This window comes from Gopherus flavomarginatus, chromosome 17 (genome assembly GCF_025201925.1).
Source record: "Gopherus flavomarginatus isolate rGopFla2 chromosome 17, rGopFla2.mat.asm, whole genome shotgun sequence".
Taxonomy (NCBI): Eukaryota; Metazoa; Chordata; order Testudines; family Testudinidae; genus Gopherus; species Gopherus flavomarginatus.
In genome coordinates, this window is record NC_066633.1 from 2,471,647 (window position 1) to 2,491,240 (window position 19,594).

Consider the following 19,594-nt stretch of genomic DNA (forward strand, 5'->3'; position numbering starts at 1 on the left):
TAACTCCCAATCTGGGCACCTAAGTCCCTTAGGCTCCATCAGAACCCCCAGCCTTGGCCCTGAATGTTCAGGAGCAGGGCCAAGGGAGGTGGCCGACACCTGGTCAGTGAGCAAGCAAGCAGTCAGCCTTGTGCAGGGTGGAGAGGACTCGTTCCTAGGCAGCTGCTCAGAGCTAAGGAGCATTATTCATTATTGCTGCTCAGCTCTGCGCAAGACACAAATACCTAGTCCCTGCCTGGAGGCTCCAGCCTAGGAGACTGACAAATAAGCCGCTGGGAGGCTCTGAGCAAGGAGTAAATGGTTAATTCCCCTCCCCCATCTCCTCTGCTGGGGTGTTTCAAAGGCCCCAAAGCAGTGCCTGGGAGGACTGCTGGGCGAGCTCAGAAAGCACGAAGAGGAGACGGAGGACTGTAAGACCAGAAAGGACCCCAGCTGATCATCTAATCTGCCCTCCTGCCCAGCACAGGTCACTGGTGCCCCTCAGCTCCCGGCCACCATTGGCAGCAGCTTGTTTTTATTTATGAGGGACTAAGGACAGCAGCAATTCCTTGTGTTTATAAAGCATCCCCTGCAAAAGCACTCGGGCTGCTGCCCAGCAATCCTAAACCAATGGCTCATGAAGTAACCCACACGCAGCGGAAGCAGCTCATTTATACTTCTCAGAAAAGCCACCGAGAGGCTCATCCGGCCAGAAGAGCCGGTCTGAATGGGTTTCTTTTCAAACCACTCTCTATGGGTCTCCAAAAAGGCCAGTTCATTCTGGTCCCTGGCTGCCCATCCACTGGGGGCTGGGCACGGCACATCTGGTACATTTCAGGGGCTCGAGCTGCTGTTCTGGAGAAAGGGAAAAAACGTTTGCACTCTAGGGCACGAAGGTCTCGTCATCTCCCAGGAAGGAGCCCTGTGTGAAATGCCCCCTGTGCACCAGGCCAGGGGGAATGGGGAGCTCAGACTGGCAGCCTGAGCTCCTCCCAGCACTTGAGTGCTGTACCTATTGGCATACAAATGTACGTCCCCTTCTGAATTAGAGGCCAGTGCCCTCTCCCCAGAGCCTGCCTGTGTCTCAGCCATGGCTGAGCCCCGCTGCACTGCAGGAACTCCTGCCTTTGACAGCTCATCCTTACCCTGCAGCCACAGCCGGTGGGTGGCCCTTGGCTCTGAAGACCTTGCTTTGGCCAACTCTGCTTCACTAGCTGTGGCCATGTTCCTCTCTTGTTCCCATGCCAGCAGACATCACTTCTCGCAGTGTAATCCTGGCCGTGTGTGCGGCTGTCGTAGAAACGATTCCCACACACCGTGATCTAAAGCAAGGACCTTTAATCTCCCCTGATGCCCTGGATCTCACAAGATGTGGCCCTCTCTCTGCTTAGCCTGGCTGACAACATGGCACATCATCTCTGACCCGGACAGGGAAATCCACCTGCCCCAGCATGCCAGCTCCATGGGTCACAGCAGTTAAAACCACACAGCACCACCACTTGCGGCTGTGTGTGCAATTTGTGGTTAGCATTTATTTGACCTACTTCTGTGAAGCTTTTTCTAGCCTACTCTGGATTTAGCTAACGGGGCAGCGTGTGCAGAAAGCGCCTGTGTGCCCAGATATAAGGATACCGAGCTTCCGTTTCTGTAGCACCTTTCCTAGGGAATGATTCCAAAGCCTTGACAAACTTAAGCCAACACCAGCTAGACACAGGGAACTTTATTTGCCACTAAAATGCAACCACCACTGGGATGGAAATCAGCTCCTGTTTGAGAGCGAACAGCTTCACGCTACCGTTTTAAGGCAGGAAGTCAAAGATCATACTGTTTCCAGCCAAGTCCCGACTGATTCTGTTCAATGAAGTTCTCAGAGACTTTTTGGCCAGATTCTCTCTGATTTCCCCAGCTATTTCAATTGGAAACAATATTCATCATCACTTCCTGTCCTAAACTATAGTATAGGGCTGTGTGCTGCTGAACAGCTGCTATGTTTCACCCCAGAGGTGGCTGCATTTCAGTGGTGGCAAAATGATTCCAGTATGCATCTTCGCCATTCTATATGATTTGTAAAGCAATCGGGAGGTTTGGGAGTTAGCAGGTGCTTTAGAGACGTTAGGGGATATTACTGCCTTTGGAGAGATCCAGCTCTGACACTCATTACTCCCAGTTCCCTGTCTGTAATTTGCTTTAGGAAATGGACATTCAGTATTCGTCACCTGTTAATTATTAGCACTAAACTGTGTGTCCTCTACATTCCTCACCCCCCTGCCACTTGCATGGGAATGGAGACTTCAAAGGCTTCCAATGTGGCACCTCTCTGAGGAGCATGCGGAGCCCACAGACCTCTGTTTTCTGTCAGATCCCTCTCCTCTTCCTTGGTTCCAGCCTTGCCTCCCAAGCTGAAGACCTGAGCTGGTGCCAGTAATTGAGAGTGATGTGTGCGCACACACCAATCACACAGGGCTTGGGGCCTAATCAGTCACATTCAAGCTTCTCCCAATTACTGGCCTGGAAAAGCTACTCAAATCATCTGTAGGAGGTGGGACAAGCTGCTGCTCTCACTGGCTAGCTGATGAGGTGTGACACTGGCAGAGGATTTAGAGCTGGCGGTTTAGCTTTAAAGCATTCAGTGCACCCAGACCATGTTTAAAGTCTGGTTCTGCTCAAGCCAGTGATTCAGAAAAAATGGCATGTCAGTGCCCCACGTTTATCCCCCATCAGCGGCCTCTCAGCTTCAGACAGGTATTCCCAGCTGCTGGCTCAGCCCGAGCGGTGGAGCCTCGACTGACCTAACCCCTCCGCTGAACCCTGTGGGCCCAGCTGGAAGGGTTCAGGAGGCAGCAGGGAGCTGCATACCCGAGGCAGAACAGAATCCAAGTGTCTTTTCCATGGCTAGGCCTGCACTGCAGGGCCAGCAGGAACAAAAACTACTGGCCATATTTTCAAAAGAGCTCAGCACCCAGCAGATCCCACTAGGGGTCCTGGAGAACGACTCCACCTCCAAAGGGAGAACAATGGGAGTTGCTGGGAGCTGAGTGCTTTTGCACTGGAGAAAATTCAGACCTGGCGCATTGATATCAATGGAGCTGCACTAGTCCCCACCCATTCATACAGGGGCTCATTTTTCAGTGGGAACCCCATTGCAGGACAGTGGCATTTCAGGCTCCAGCGCTGTAGGGAGTAGGCATGATTGCTAAAGGCCTGTTTTCAGACTGCTGTGTAACTCTCAAAGCCAGCTAGGCAGCAGGCCAGGCCCAGCAAAGGGCCCTGCACCTTCGAAAGGGCTTGCTAGTCTCAGGGGACACCAGGGTCCCAGGCCTGGTCAGCAGAACTGGCTTCCCAGTTTAGGCGAGGCAGACTGAAAGCTTAAGGGCTGTCCCAGGCCTACAGTGTCTGCTGATGCCTGAAGAAGAGTGGATTCCTTCACAATTGCACAGAAGCCATTGGGAGCAGAAGAGGGTATGGAGGCTGCTGCACATTGCGTTCATTCCTGTAGCACAAGGCTGCCCTGCAGACAGCTATTTATAGAGAATACTGTTCAGTGACAAGAGATACCAGAGCAAAGGCTGCTAGAGAAACGTCACGGACCAGCACAGGGGCAGGAGGTAGTTGGAATATTTCTGCGTTCCTCAATATCATCTCAATTCACACACAGCTCTGGGTTGGCACCAAGGTAATTTTCACAACTGTGAATGAGTAAATCCCAGCCAAGGACAGAGACCTGCCTCTTCACATTGTGTTCTCATGGCCTGGAGGAGGATCTCCCCAGTTGTAAGCAGGTTCTCAGCTGGGGTAAACGGGTGCAGCTCCATGGAAGTTGATGGAGCTGGGCCCACTGTGGCAACACAGGATCTTGCCATAGGTTTGAGGGGAGAGGAGTTAAGGGGGTATAAAAGTTTCCATACCTTCAACCTTCATTATTTTTCTTTATCGCAATTATGGCCTGCTTACAAAAGGGTGAGTGACAGACAATTTCCCCAAGAGATGCATGTGTGTGTGTGTTTTGTGGGGGTGGGGATTAGAATTCCTTTCCTTGTCAGTTTTGAAGCTGCTGTGGGAATGCAGCACAAGGGCCGATCCTCTGAAAAAGGGATCTGGGTCCATTACAGCTGCTCTTCTTGCAAACCGTCCATGCACAGCCAGAGAGTGTTTTCCTCATATCCTTGTTAGGTTTCCCCAAGCCACTAATCACACCTCGTGCTACATAAAACTTGACATTTTTCATGAGTTATGTATGTAACAAGCCGCTTGACTCATGCTGGAATCAACAAAATCATGGAGCAGCCGGAGTGAGGTCCATCCCTTTCAGATAATAAAGAAGCAAGGCTCAGTAATTAGTAGATTTCCTTACTGACCTTTGAAGAGCTCACTGGAACTCCCACCTCCTAATCCCCAAGTGACCTGCATTTCCTGGGAACCAGGCCTCATATGGCCTTTAAACAATGCTGTATTTCCTGACACTTCCCCACCTCACTGAAGCTAACAGGCCAGACCTAAAAGGTGCAAGTCTCCAGGAGTGCTGAGCTATGATGCTGACATAATTCCATGCAGCGAACTGATGTGCTTCAGTGGAGTATCACTGCCAGGGGATTGGAAACAGATGTGCACATCTTCTATCCAGAGTCATGGGAAAACTCAGGCCTGCCAGATACTGGAACTGCCTGGTGGGCAGCAGAAACAGCAGCGACTGAGCTGCCATATGGGAATATCCAGAGAAGTGCCAAGAGACCACAAGGAAAGCAGAAATACCAGTGTGGGACAAGCAAGTCACCAATAGGGTCATTCAGAGTAACCCTGTCTAAGCCACTCCAGAGGAGAAAGCCCAGACTTAGTAACCCGTAGCTCTATCCTGCGCTTTTGGTAAAGGATCATGTGGAATGGGGGGACAGTGGGAAAAAGCCTCAGGCAAATAACTCACAAGCAAAGCCCAACTCCGACTGGATGGCATTTGTGACCCTTTTGTATTTGCTTCCCACAAACAGAGGGGCTGTCAGGCACTGCAGCACAAAGGCTCAGGCTAAGGTCAACTGCTCGGATATTCATGAAGGCTGCCTAGAGTCAGCACAAGGTCTAGGTATCACCAATGTCCCACTACACCCCAAAGTGCCTAGGCCTCGTGGGATTTTAGCAGCATCCCAGCTGTGATCTGTCCCCCGACCCAGCGCTGAATTCCACTCAGATTCTGAGCTGCAGATCTGACTGTGACATTACACCACTGACAATCGAGCTGCACCAAGTCCAACATCCAAGCTCAAACTTCAAACACTGCCCCCAACCCATTGGGGGGGGCAAGTCCCCAAACCATGAGAAGAATTTTCCTATCAGTTCACGAACAAAAGAAGGTGAATATTTTGCTCATCTGTCCTCCCAGCTCCTGAGCAAGGCCAGTGTCAGAGGGGGGCTTGGGCTCAGCATTCCCTGGCTGGGAACAACAAACCCAGGACAGAGTTCCAAGGCTGCAGCTGGCTGTGCTTCCCCTGTGACAGATGTCTCTATACCATGTCCTTTGCCTGAGAGGTCACCCTCATTGGGCTAGATTCAGCCATGGATCTCAGTGGTATTATGGCAGTTTGCAGGGGGGCTAGATAGAGCCCTTCAAAGAATAATAGAATATCAGGGTTGGAAGGGACCTCAGGAGGTATCTAGTCCAATCCCCTGCTCAAAGCAGGACCAATCCCCAGGCAGATTTTTACCCCAGTTCCCTAACTGGCCCCCTCAAGGATTGAACTCACAGCCCTGAGTTTAGCAGGCCAATGCTCAAACCACTGAGCTATCCCTCCGCCTTCATCTTATACATGAAGCAGCCTGTCAAGTCAAGATGAAATTCAATAAAGAAAATTATAAAAGCACTTCGCTTTGGAAGGAAAGTCAAATGTACAAGATGGGGAATAACTGGCTAGGCAGCAGTACTGCGGAAAGAGTCTGGGGCTTATAGTGGATTCCAAACTGAATACGAGTCAGCAATGTGATGTGGTTGTGAAAAAGGCGAACATCATTGTAGGGTGCATTAACAGGAATGTGGTAAGCGAGACTCAGGCGGTAACTGTCCTGCTCTGCTCAGCACTGGTGAGGTCTCAGCTGGGGCACTGTGTCCAAGCCTGGGTGCTACACTTTAAGAAAGATGTGGACAAACTGGAGATAGTCCAGAGGAGAGCAACAAAAATGATCAAAGGATGAGAAAACCTGACCCATGAGGAAAGGTTAAAAAATTGGACATGTTTAGTCTTGAGAAAAAAAAACCTGAAAGGGGACCTGAAAACAGTTTTCAAATATGTTAAGGTCTGCAATAAAGAGGACCGTGATCAGTTGTTCTCCATGTGCACTGAAGTTAGGAAAAGAAGCAACGGGCTTAATCTGCAGCAAGGGAAATTAGGTGATATTAGGAAAAACTCTCTAACTCTAGAGGGAGCTAAGCTCTGGAACAGGCTTCCAAGGGAGGTTGTGGAATCCCTGTCACTGGAGGTTTTTAAGACCAGTCTGGACAAACACCCGTCAGGGATGGACTAGGTTTACTTGGTCCTGCCTCAGCACAGGTGGCTGGACTAGATGACTTTTTGAGGTCCCTTCCAGTCGAACATTTCTCTGACTGTGAGGACTCTGTCCTGGCTCACTCTGGCTCATCCTAGAGCAGTGGTCTCCAACCGTTTCCGGGTGGCGGGCGCTGGACGACGAGCCACCAAGGACCGTGGCCGGCAGACAAGCATCCACCAAAATGCTACCGAAAAGCGGCGTCATCAAGAGGCATCGCTGCTGCAATAGCGTCATCAAGAGGCGTCGCTGCCAAAATGCCGCCAAAAATCAGCAGCGTTTTGGCGACAGCGCCTGTTGGTGATGCTGCTTTTCGGTGGCATTTCGGCAGCGATGCCTCTTGGTGATGCTGATTTTCGGTGGCATTTCAGCAGATGCTAGTCCGCCAGCCACTACGCGGGCACATATAGATGCCCTGGCGGGTGCCACTGCACCCATAGGCACCGCATTGGGGACCACTGTCCTAGAGCAACATCTCTGGCTTGGTTAACCTTAGTGGAGAATCTCTTTCAGCTGATAGCAGGAGCAGAGCTTAGAGCCTCCCGCCAGCGGTGAGCAAGACTTGGATGCTTTGGCCAAGGAGGGGACATACATATGAGTGCCCAGGCATGAAGCGCTAGCTGTCCCCAGCACAGCCCACATGTGGAGTACAGGTGGCACCAGCAGGAGCATGCTGAACTGCAGCAGACAGGAGAGAGAGGTGCCAGCTTGTAACTGGGTGCCAGCATGCGGACTTGCTCTGGATCTGAGGAGCTATGGCTGCCCAGAGCAGCAGATCTACGACAAGCATCGGTATTATCAGTGCTAAGTAGAGATGGACCTGAACTTCCGGGGAATTTGGGTTTGGATCCAAATGTCATAGCTGGCCCGAGTCCATGACCCTTTCTAGCAGAGAGATTAAGCAGTGCAGCATAGTAAGTGCGGAGCCACTTCCTGCCAAGTCTGGCAAACTAACTTAAAAGTCTTGTCCTCAGAAGAGAGAGAAACCCCTCAGTAAACAGCTGGAATCTGTGTGGAGCCCAGTTGGAACCATTTGTCACCCACTCTGATCCTCATCTGCTGGACAAAGCTTGCTGAAGTGGTGCCATAGCAACAGCCCTTCTGAACGGCACTGCTCAGCAGAAAGGAAATGCACCAACCTTTTATCTCAGTCTCTGGCACGCCGATCCCAAACCCACCCTGCCCAGGAGCAGGCCAGTCTCCTAGCAGCTGTTGGGATTTTCATGCCCTTGCCATGCCACTGAGGGTATGGCTACATCTGGAATTTCAAAGCGCTGCCCCGGCAGCGCTGCGGGAGCGCTGCCGCGGCAGCGCTTTGAAGTGTGAGTGTAGTCAGAGCAGCAGCGCTGGGAGAGAGCTCTCCCAGCGCTGCATGTAAACCACATCCCTTACGGGTGTAGCGTGCAGCGCTGGGAGCCGCGCTCCCAGCGCTGCTGCCCTGATTACACTGACGCTTTGCAGCACTGTATCTTGCAGCGCCCAGGGGGGTGTTTTTTCACACCCCAGTTGCAGCGCTGTAAAGTGTGAGTGTAGCCAAGGCCTGAATGTTCCTGCAGAGAATCTTTAAGAACGACGACAGAGTGTTTCAGGGAGGAGGGTAAATATTCCTCAGCTTTTAAAATGTATTTTATTTTTACAAAAGATCAGGTGGACAATTGATGGCATGTGTAGTGTGTGTGTGCACGTGTGTGTGTTTCAGTGTGGGGAAGTTAATGCTGGTGTTTGAGTGAGGCCCTGTGTGTGTCTGTGCAGGCCTCAATCAGCAAGTACTTTTGTGTGCAGCTGGCAGTGTGTGCAGAACTGTGTGTAGCTGGCAGTGTGTTGGAGGGTGGATGTGTGTGCTCTGCAGGGAGGCTGATGCAGCTGTGCATGTGCAAACATTGTTTAAAGCCAGGGCTTCATGGAAAGGGGCTGAGCTGAGCTTGTCTGCACAGACCCAGCAGCTGGGGCCTTTCAGATTGACCGTGTCTAGTGCACTGGGCGGCACTGCAGGGCACTCACCAGTGAGATGGGAGCCAAGTGTGGAAAGGCAGAAGTGCATCTGCTTGAAAATCTTACAAAGAGACTGGAGCCAAAGCAGTGCACCGAAGAGCAAACAAGGGGCGGATCATGCAGCAGAGTCTGAGACCTGGGAAGGCAGAGATGGTGCCCAGGCTGGGGGAGCAATACTCTTTTTAAAACGTGGACATGAGAAGTGGACATAATATTCCAGGACTGGTCTCATCAATGTTGTAAACAGGTAAATCCCCTGAGATGAGGAGGGGAGGGGACCCTGGGCTGGGAGACAGAGATAAGGAGCTATGGGTGGCAGCGAGGGAAACTGGGACTGGGATGAGGATCTGAGGCTGCTTGAGTTTGAAACCTTTTAACGCAGTTTTTTGTATGTAATATATAACAACTTTACAAACACGCACATGGTGACCAATAAAGCTACCTGCTGGGCTCAATCCATCCCCAGAGTAACTGCACAGAAGCCAACGGAGTTAATTCGATGACCAATCTAGCCATACTCCACCTTCTTTGGTAGCTAGCCATGGCTTTTTGGCCCCCTCTCCTCTGCTAGCCGCCATTGACAGCCGTCCAGTTACCTCTTCCACTGAATTAAAAGAGCCAACCCACCATTGTTTGGCTAGTGCACTGAGCACCCAGTCCTGCACCCCTGCTTGGCTGAGCACCCCAACAGCAGTGCTGTGGCAGTGGGATGATGGTTGGTACAGGCCCCTACGGGCAGCGGAGCAAAGCCACAATGTTCCACTGCTGCCCTTGAAATGAATGTACATTGTGCCCAGCGTCCATGTGCCGCTTGTTTTCCTCTTGTCACTGGGCATTGGGTGTCTTAAGGTGACTGAAGTGATGTCTCCCTCACTGGGCAGCACCCAAGGGCAAACAACGGCTGGATAACGAAGTGCCTGGGTGCTGAGCAAAGACACCTGTCAGCACCTTCTCATCAGCGTCTTCAGTCAGCTGTGCCCACATGAGACACTGGGATTGGGGCTGGAGCAGGTTGCCTGCCCCAGCCATTGTTCCATTTCCGGGGGACAGCCCAGGGAGGGTTTGCCGCCGTTTCACACACAAGCCCTGGGGGCATCACATCCACCAGACAGCGCCAAGGAGCTGCTTCCCTCTAATCTCCCATTATGTGAAACTGCTCTAGGGTGTGACTCCAAGCACTCTGTTTGCTTAACTGATTTAAACTCCTGAGGCAGTAAAGCCAGGACACAGTGCTGGAGACGACACTGCAACAACAGGGTCACCATGAAGGCGGCTCCATTGTCCCTTATTACAAGTGACTAAAACCTACAGATGTGTATCCAGCTTCCACCAGTGCCACGAGACCTTAATACAGGAGAGAACATTTACAGGAAGACTCACACTGGGTCAGGGAGAGCATCGGTGACCAAACGAGAGCTTTGCTAGGGGCTTTGCTCAGAAAGACGCCTGACCTGAATCTTACGTAGCAACTCGGCAGTGCTGGCTCTTTGACCAGGGAGCTGTAACCACGAGGGTATGGCTCCTTAGGGGAGCAAAACCACAACTCACCCAGCAGGAGTTATTCTTCTCTAATGCCTGACTGAGAAAACAGCGAAAGCCGGTACATCCTGCTGCTCTCACTGGTGCTGAGCAAAGGGAGGGTGGATCACACTGGTAATAAGAACTGAGCTCACCCAGGGGACAGGAATTTTAAGGGGTGAATATAAGGTAGTAGGAGCCTGTTCCAAGACATTAATTATCACCGAGAGGCCTCAGCCAAGCTCAGGCCCCATTGTGTAAGGCCCTGTACACACACCCAGGCCCTGCTGTGAAGAGTTTACAGTCTATAGAGACTAGCAAGACAAAGGGTGGGGGAAAAGGTGCATTATTATCCCCATGCTACTGATGGGAAACTGAGGCACAGAGCGATTAAATGACCTGCACAGGGTCTCACAGGGAGTCTGTGTCAGATCTGGGAACTGACCTGGGGTCCCAAGTCCCAGTATAGGCCCTTCACCCCAAGACCCCCCTTCCTTCCATCAGACCCCCTCTCCCTTGTGAACGTCTGCAGACCACGCGGGCAGGAGATGGGTGTTTGGAAGTTCTCCAGATTTCTGGACCCACCCGTAGCAGGTGATGTGGTGCTGACAGAGGCAGATCCATGAACAATATACAAACCTCAGACTCACTGGAACTATTTCAGCCTATCTCCAGGCAGGACTCATTACAACAGCCAGAGCAGGGCTCAGATCCTAAGTAGGCACAGGCCTTATTGCGATGACTCATATGTAAAGCCCTTCCCTATTTCCATGCCAATCTCACCATGTTTACACTACCACTGAGATCACCATGGCCAAGAAATTGTAACCCAGGGATTACTTTCCCCTGTGTGGTTGGGTCTTCCAGTGCAGCACAGAAAACATCTGCAAGATTCCCACAATCTCTAGTAAACAATTTGCAGTGCCAGGAGCTTTCATTCATTAAACAGAGGCAAAATGTTTCCCATGTTTTGCATTTCAAACAAGCCTCCCCCTTTCCATCTGGAATCCCCAGAAAAGAGGAGAAGAGTGGGGGACATGTCACTAGACAGAATGAAACCAGCGGGGAGAGCTGTACATTTTAACAAGCTCTAATAAGCCCTTGCCAGGAGTGTAGCAGGAGGAGACAATGGCAGGGGGGAGAGACGGGAGAACGCAGCTGGTCAATGGGATTCTTTTACACAAACACAACTTCTCAAGGTTCCAATATTTTCCTTGTGCATGGCCCTCTGCCCTCCCCATGGCAATGGGGTCTGTTTATACAAACAGCCACGACGATTCATAATCCCGCAGAGGGCCGTTTCGTCCTTCCTGGCACAAACAGCAGTGCTCCTTCCACTCTCTCAGAGGTTATTTATTTTTGCTTTAATCAACGTTGTCCATCATCTCACAAGGGGGCTTGACTAACGTGGATCAGTTTGCGTGTGCAATTCAGCCGGGGGCCAGCTTCCCTCCCAGCTCTACACATTCAGTGCCGACTGGGTACGTTGGGAGCTCCAGGTTTTCTTGCTTAGAGACCATGTTTCCAATGACGAACAAAGCTGAAATTAATGAAGTGCAACAAAAATACCCCTGGAACATCTGAATCGGATCCCGTCCCTTGTCGGGGTGGATGTGGTGTCTCAATTAACATCTCCAGGGAGGAATGACTCCAGCTTCCTGTACTAAAGCCACCCACTCTCAGTGGAGGAATTGAGCAGCAGCTCTTGGCTCTCGCTGCTGGGCTGGGCTGCCCTTGTTTGCCACTAGAGCTCCTTGGCAGCTTTGTCCTTCGAGGGTGAAATTCACCCCCGGACGGAGAGCCGGACCAGCCATCGCACTTCAGTGGGCCCTAAGTGGGGCACAGGCCTTCTGCTGGCCGCCCTGCCCAGGAGTGAGTTTAGTGAGTTATTACTTGCATTACAAGAGCACCAGAGGACCCAGCTGAGATCAGGGCCCCATCATGCTAGAGACGGCCCTACCCAACAGATCATTGCCAGCAGATGTCTGTAGCGTACAGCTGGCCACAGCCATCACACCTAGTGCTTTTAAATCTGTATTTGAGCAAATCACTCCCTGGATCGGGGGCCCCAGGTTCTCTTCGGCTGAGACACACAAGGGCCACTTGCCAGGAGCCCAAGGGCTGCAGCCCTTCCTATCATACCTTAGCACAGGCAGTGGACAACACTGTTCAGCTCACATCAAGATGGAGTCTGGCACATTGGGCCCTGTAGCTTCTGCTGGCCGTACCTCTGGCAAAGGGGGACTGCAAGCAGTGCCAAAGACCCTCGTAGGCTGCCTCTGGCTGCACTTTGCCCCCTCTACCTTTGCTGTGTAAACTGCTTCTGGGTAGGGAATCGGGGCATTCTGCTTTCCTTTACATAGAAACCAAGGCTTTGCCTTTTAAACAGCTTCCTTCAACCGGAACCATGTGTTCTATTTATACAACAATGCCTCCCTATAAACAAGGAAGCCTTAAAAAAAACCTCTCTCTGAAGTTTATTCCATAAAGGTCACTCAGCTGCAGTGCATTGCACCCACCCAAGAATCCATCTCTTGAGCACAGCCCCCTCCTGGTCACATCACCTGCTCAGAGGTGTCTGGAAGGCTGCAGCGGGCAAATGCAGAGGGGCTGAGCTCAGCTGATAGCACTGTAAACCCAAACCCTATGTTCAGATGGTTGTATTAAAGGACCCCCTCTTCCTGATAACATGCAGATAGGTCATTAAACCATAAGGGCCCTGACATAAGCAGATGCCATTTCTGCTGAAGCTAGTGGGCGCTGAACCCAACTGCACAAAAGATAAATTTGGCCCAACTTTTTTCAACAACAAACGTCTGGGGAGTAAGCAGTGCCGCTGTTGGGCCCAAACCATTCCTTCTGGGAGCCAGCTGCAGATGGCTTATTTCCTGTGCAACCAGCACATACGACTGAAAAGAACTGAGCCAGGCAGCAAGTCTGGGGAGCCACAGACATGAGGAGTAGGATATTCTCCCACGCCATTTACTCAAAATGACTTGGGTGGTTAATGGGAAAGACTAAGGTGTCCTGCACTGGTGCAGGTGGTTTTTTCAGCCAGCTGTCATCCCTGGTGGCAAGGGAATCCCAGGCTGGATTTTTGTGCCCAAGAACAGAAAAAAACAATACTCCAATTCAGATTGAAACAGAAGAAAGGAGAGTGTGCTCTGGGCTGGGTTCCCTTGATGGGAAGGTGGAGCACTTGCAAAGTCAAGCTGTTCAAATTGACAGTGAAGAAAGAGAAGCAACTCAGCTCTGTCCCCTGCATATTGCTCACTTGGCTGCTTGTATTATTTGCTGAGGAAAACTTAGCAGACAATGTAGCTGTGTTGAAAGAAACCTTTCTGCAATGCCTCTCACTGCAAAGCCACAAAGAATGGGCAGTCAGAAAGGTCTCCTGGGTGTGCAAGGGGTCTGTAGATAGGACAGTATCCAACTAATTTTAGTGAGAAGTTCTCATCCTTTTTGATCCCTGCACTTCACTATCGCCCCATTCCCTCCCCCACACCCCAACGAGATACATCTTTGTGGCTTGCTTATTCCTGAACGGAGATGCTCCCACAGTAACAGTGGTATCACATGAGACATGGGTAAGAGCCTGGGTAAGAACAATGCTTTGTCCTGTGTCCTCTAGACATGAGAATTTGGGGGCTTTCGGCAGATTTTTGTTACGTGGTATGTAAATTCTCACATCTTGTGTAAGTGTAAGAGTAATGCAGCTGGAAGTGGATCCAACTAATCAGTGCCCACTCTTTACTTTGTGTCACTCATTGCTCCAGATACCTACAACGTTGCCTTCTTCAGCAGAAGACCAGATGCCCCTCACTCTGGAGAAGTTACAGGTGGGGAACGTCACTGTAGTTAGTGCTCTCCCCTTTCTACTGCAGGACTCTAGTGACTTAGCCAAGTGGTGTTTAGGTTCTGCAGCCTTTTAGCATCAGTCCTCTGCATGAACATCTAAGAGACGCCATTATTTTGAGAGGCACCCTTAGAAATGAAATCTCCCCCAGTTTCTTTTATTCCGCAGGCAGGGGACTGCCTGAAAGGAACAAACACTTTTGTCAACACTTCTGCAACACAAAGACAAGCAGCTGTACTCCCATCCCATGCAGCTGGGGGCTGCTGGAAGGATGTTCTCATCAAGTGGTGGAAACTGTGTAATTCTCCCCTTCCACTTCCACCTCCTACCCTGCATTCATAGGCAGGCTTGGCACAAACTGTTCAACACCATGTCGTCATGGCCCACCAGGGTCTATGAGAGAGACTACGTGCAACAGAGGTAGGCTCAATGACATCAGAAGTGGCAGCAGCACCACCTTAATCTGCATGGTGTCCTCAGGTGCAGAGCATCTGGAAAGCTCAGCCCTTTTCTCACCATGAGGGCAAGACCCTCCAGACTCACTCCATCTGCCTACCTTGGAGAAGAATCCCTCTTTTGTGCTGCGCATAAGGAAGCCAAATGTTACAGAGCAAGAGAATCTACTACGTACAGCCAACTTTGAGTGCCTGGATTCCTTAAAGAGGAATCTGGAAAACTTCTCAGTTTATACACCTGCCATCTTTTGACTTATGCCTCAGAGGATGAAGTACCCAGGAGATAGCTTGGACAACTAAATTTATTCCTGAAGCCTGGACTAAATCCTGACTATCTGCGAAACGTCTGTAAGTAACACATCTGGTTACCAGCTGGCTAGCCAGCAAAATACTGCACAAGCTGAAACACCTGAGTGCAAGACAGGCAAAGTAGTGCGTGCACTGCTATACAGCCCTCTGCAAAGCCTATCACAGGCTAACGTGCTCCTTGCACGAGCGGGCCAGGCTGTTTCTCTTGTGGGCACTTGGGTAAGGACAATATTTAAATCTTAACCCATCTCTCATGTGGGTGGCCAATGACTGACTCTTATTAAAATCACATGAGAAGAATATTCTCATGGCTGCAGTTTTCAGCTTAATTAACTTCATGTGAAAAGCAACTGAAGTCCTTAATAAACAGCAGGATGGGATTTTCAAAGGCATCTTTGGCAGTTAGGTGCACACTTCAGCAAGGTGTGGGTGGATTCTTTTGAAAATCTCATCCAAAGTCCCTATTCCCCCTTAAATAACCCCCGCAAGCCCATGTTAGCGATGTTCCAGTCACCTCAGAAAGAACAGATGCCAGTACTAGCTGTGCTTTAGCTTGATGACATTAATTGTTCTAGGGCCTTTGGCTTTTGTAATTCTCCTCAGCTGTGCTGGCATTCAGTCATTCCTGTAATGACTGCTGCTTTGCACAGCTTCTTGTGGTGTAATTGTTACAGCTCAGTCCTGGGCAGTGGATTGGAGCAGCATTACTGTACAACACCAGCTCCTTATGAGTGACAGGCAGTGGGAAATCCAGAGAACAGCGTGCCTGGTATTGCGTCTGGTTCCTCTCCACACAGAGCTTTCCCATCCCCAGGGCTCTCCCCTCCCCCAAGTGGAAGTGTCTTAGGATGTAGGCCATTCTATTTTGACATTAAAAGGGTCTAATAACAGAGCTTACAACTGCAGACCCCACTACTGAGGCAGGGCTTCTCAAGCTTCGTTGCACCGTGAGCCCCTTCTGACAACAAAAATTACTACAAGATCCCAGGAGTGTAGACCGAAGCCTGAGATTACCCTGGGGGAAGAGGAGGACAAAGCCTGACCCCACCACTGGGGGGGCTCAAAGCTGAAGCCCAAGGGGGCCTGTAACCTGAGCCATACTGCACAGGGCTGAAGCCCTAAGCTTGGGCTTCAGCCCAGGGCGGTGGGGCTCAGGCTCTGGCCCCAGCAGGTCTAAGCCAGCCCTGGCGACCCCATTAAAACAGGGTCGTGACCCACTTTGGGGTCCTGACCCACAGTTTGAGAACCACTGTACTAAGGGATCCTGGTACTTTCCAACCCAACAAACATCCCCCATTTAACGACCAGCATGTCAGTCTTTTTCTACATCTTTGCACCACGTGCAAACTGAGTAGCCACTATCTCCAATTAGCCAAATACACACTTGAAAAACAAGCAGGCACTATTCTGATTCTTACTCTGTTTGGAATTTGGTCTCACACCAAACATTCAACTCCACAGTCTGTCCTCTGTGGATGTTGGGATGCTTACACACTTGCTCACACTCCTTTCATTCAAGCTTGTGCTGGTGGCAGTAGGATTAAACGTTTGCTAGGGCGAAATCACTGCAACAAAGAGTTCAGCTCACAATTCTGCACAACCAGCAGCCGGCATGTTTTGATAGCGGGATTATTTTCTTGTAGTTCAATTCCACGCACAGTTTGTTTAAGCAGCTTCCAACATTTCTCTCCCCCCCCCACCGGAAAACTTTGCGTGAGCAGGGGGTGTTGTTTCACAATCAAAGAAAGCTCATTCCTCACTGCCTGGGCTTGCTGTGTATGGGACTTGTGAGCGCTTCACACAGCCACAGGGTTTCACTTAAACTAAAGCAGAATGACTAGCCTCCACAATGCTATTTTTTCAGAGGAAGATGGGGGTTCTACAGGTCAAGCGCAGGGATCAGGGATGGATGCACTGTATTTCTCCGTGAAAGGCCTTGTGTGGGGCTCCCACTTCCAAGGACGGCTGAACAGCTCCAGAACTTATATTTGCAAATCCAGAACTAGTGGCCACTCATGAGCCATAAGAAGTCCCAAGATGTGAATCAAGGTTTTCCTTCCCCACAAGGGGCTGAGCCTATGAGTTTTCCTTCGCAGCACAATTAAGGTCATCAAGCTAAAGCACAGCCAAGATTTGCTTTTATTCTTTTTGAAGTGAGTGGAACATCCTCACTCAGGATTCCCCACATGCGTTTTAGGAGTCAACAGATCACGTGTGCGCAACTGGTTGCCTGTCCTGAGCTTACTCTGGACTCTCTTGCACTGGGCAGCCAGAAACCTGCACCCTGCACTCCCTGAGTGGATGGAGCGTTAGTGACTCCAGAGCACCCCTTAAGTGTTGTGTGTCTGAACATCCCTCCAGCATCACAGCTGCTCTCTGAGCTGGGGCAGCAGGAGCTGCCGTGCAGATATAAAGGGAGAAGGTCTGCTGGGCTGGTGTGGGTCTCAGCACAAACCCAGGACAGAATGAATACAGAATGCCTCAAAGCGCAGCTCAGGACAGTCAAGCAAGCCTGATGCAACACCATTCAGACGAAAGAGCATTGAATGAATCCTGCCAATGGGAGAATCTGATTCCCAGTGATAGGGCACAGGAGCAAGTCATGCTTCATGTGAACATGCTCATGTGGGTGCCCAAGTTGGGATGAAAAGCAGTGGAATTGCTGTGATTCTGCTGCTTAGGAGAAGGCCACATAGGGGCATTTTATGCCAGGGCATAGGCTTTCCTGCAGCTCTTTCTGGGGCAGCGCAGGGAATGGGGAGAGTGGGAACACTGGGGCTACAAACTATGTGGTGCCATTAACCCAAACCGCAGCATGACAGCAAACCACAACCGCTCTCACTGGGCTCACAGCTGTCTATGGCAAGGCAACTAATAAATCCCAATGGAATTCACTGGTCCCAGATCTGCACTTTGGTGACTCAGTCTGAATAGACTGAGAACTGAAACGTGAAAATGGCCTGGCATGAACACGGGGCCTCTCAGCCAGTGAAGGGGGTCTGGGGGGGTGACGCTAGCCCTGAGGACCATGATAACATCGCAGACTCTTCATTAGGGTCTCAGCTCTCCTGGTTTAAGCAGGGAAGCACAAAATACCTAGCCCAGAGGGATGAGAAGTAAAGTCAGAGCTGTGGTGGGACAGCAAGAAGAGCCTTTCCGGCATCGTTGTGTGAATGATAATGAACATCTGTCTGTGAAGCACAGACCCCCTGTGTTTATTCAGGGGTTCCTGGCCTGGCTTCCCCTCTTGTTCTGTGCTTGCACTGGCCTGTCCCCTAACACGCAGCACAGCAGGGCTCTTCCGCACTGCACCCCTCCCCAAACCCACTAGCCCCAAGGAGCAGCGCCACCCTCGCGGGTCCCACTTCTCAGCCGCACCAGGCAGCGACCCACTTGCCACGGCCCGCGGGCCAGCCCCGGGGCGCCTCCGCCTGGGAGAACCAGGCCCCCCCCGCGAGGCGCGGTTGGCCCGATCCCCAAATGCACCTTCGCTGCAGCCGGGCCACGCCTGAGGGTCCCTCGCCGGGGCCGCGGGCGCAGGGAGCCCCGTGTGGACACGCCGGGGCCCCGCCCCGCCAGCAGCCAGCGGGACGTCGGGGCTTTGCCCCCGCCAGGCGCCTCGCCCGCCCGGGGCACCGGCCGCAGCTGCCCGCCCGCCCGCGGAGCCCGATCCCGGCGAGCCCCGCCGCCTTACCTGGCCGGCGGCCTGCGCGGCGGCGGCGAGCAGCGAGAGGCGCAGCACGGCCAGGCCGAGCGCCCCCATGGCCGCGGGGAGGTGCGGGGCCGGCCCGGCCGCAGAGCCCGTCGCTCACGGCCGCCTCGTGGGCTCTGCGCCGCCCGGCCCCTTCCAGGCGGCTCGGCCGGGGGCAGCGGGAGGCGGAGCCACGAGTGACAGCCCAGGGTCCGCCGCCCCCGCAGGGCTCCTGGCCCGGGGCCCGCCCGTCCGCCCGCCGCTCCGCAGAGCTCGGGGCCCCCGCACGCGGCGCCCTGGGCAGCCTCTGTCCCAGCGCCCTGCCCCCTGCACCTCGTGTCCTCTGTACCCCCTGTCCCCAGTGTCCCCTGTGCCCCCTGTGTCCTCTGTACCCCCTGTGCCCTGCCCTCTGCACCTTGTGTCCTCTGTACCCCATGTCCCCAGTGTCCCCTGTGCCCCCTGTATCCCATGTCCCCAGTGTCCCCTGTGCCCTGTGCCCCCTGTGTCCTCTGTACCCCCTGCGCCCTGCCCCCTGCACCTCGTGTCCTCTGTACCCCATGTCCCCAGTGTCCCCTGCGCCCCCTGTGTCCTCTGTACCCCCTGTCCCCAGTGCCCCCTGTGTCCTCTGTACCCCCTGTCCCCAGTGTCCCCTGTGCCCTGTGCCCCCTGTGTCCTCTGTACCCCCTGTCCCCAGTGTCCCCTGTGCCCCCTGTGTCCTCTGTACCCCCTGCGCCCTGCCCCCTGCACCTCGTGTCCTCTGTACCCCGTGTCCCCAGTGTCCCCTGCGCCCCCTGTGTCCTCTGTACCCTCTGCGCACTGTGCCCCTATGCCCTGTGTCCTCTGTACCCCGTGTCCCCTGTGCCCCCTGTGTCCCCTGTGTCCTCTGTACCCCCTGTGCCCTGCCCCCTGCACCTCGTGTCCTCTGTACCCCATGTTCCCAGTGCCCCTAGTGCCCCCTGTGTCCTCTGTACCCCCTGTGCCCTGTGCCCCCTGCACCTTGTGTCCTCTGTACCCCCTGCACCCTGCCCCCTGCACCTCGTGTCCTCTGTACCCCGTGTCCCCAGTGTCCCCTGTGCCCCCTGTGTCCTCTGTACCCCCTGCGCCCTGCACCCTGCACCTCGTGTCCTCTGTACCCCATGTCCCCAGTGTCCCCTGCGCCCCCTGTCCTCTGTACCCCCTGTCCCCAGTGTCCCCTGTGCCCCCTGTGTCCTCTGTACCCCCTGTCCCCAGTGCCCCCTGTGTCCTCTGTACCCCCTGTGTCCTCTG

General features: G+C 52.7%; 1 protein-coding gene across 1 annotated transcript in view; it reads right to left on the reverse strand.

Annotated features, from left to right (window-relative positions):
* OLFML2A (olfactomedin like 2A) overlaps positions 1-18,445 on the reverse strand; it is a 32,193-nt gene extending 13,748 nt beyond the window's left edge. Inside the window, exon 1 of the mRNA XM_050926255.1 lies at positions 18,332-18,445. Within this exon, the coding sequence (XP_050782212.1) occupies positions 18,332-18,400 (69 nt within the window). The 5' untranslated portion in view covers positions 18,401-18,445. The remainder of the gene's footprint in view (positions 1-18,331) is intronic.
* Between the last annotated feature and the right edge of the window lie 1,149 nt (positions 18,446-19,594).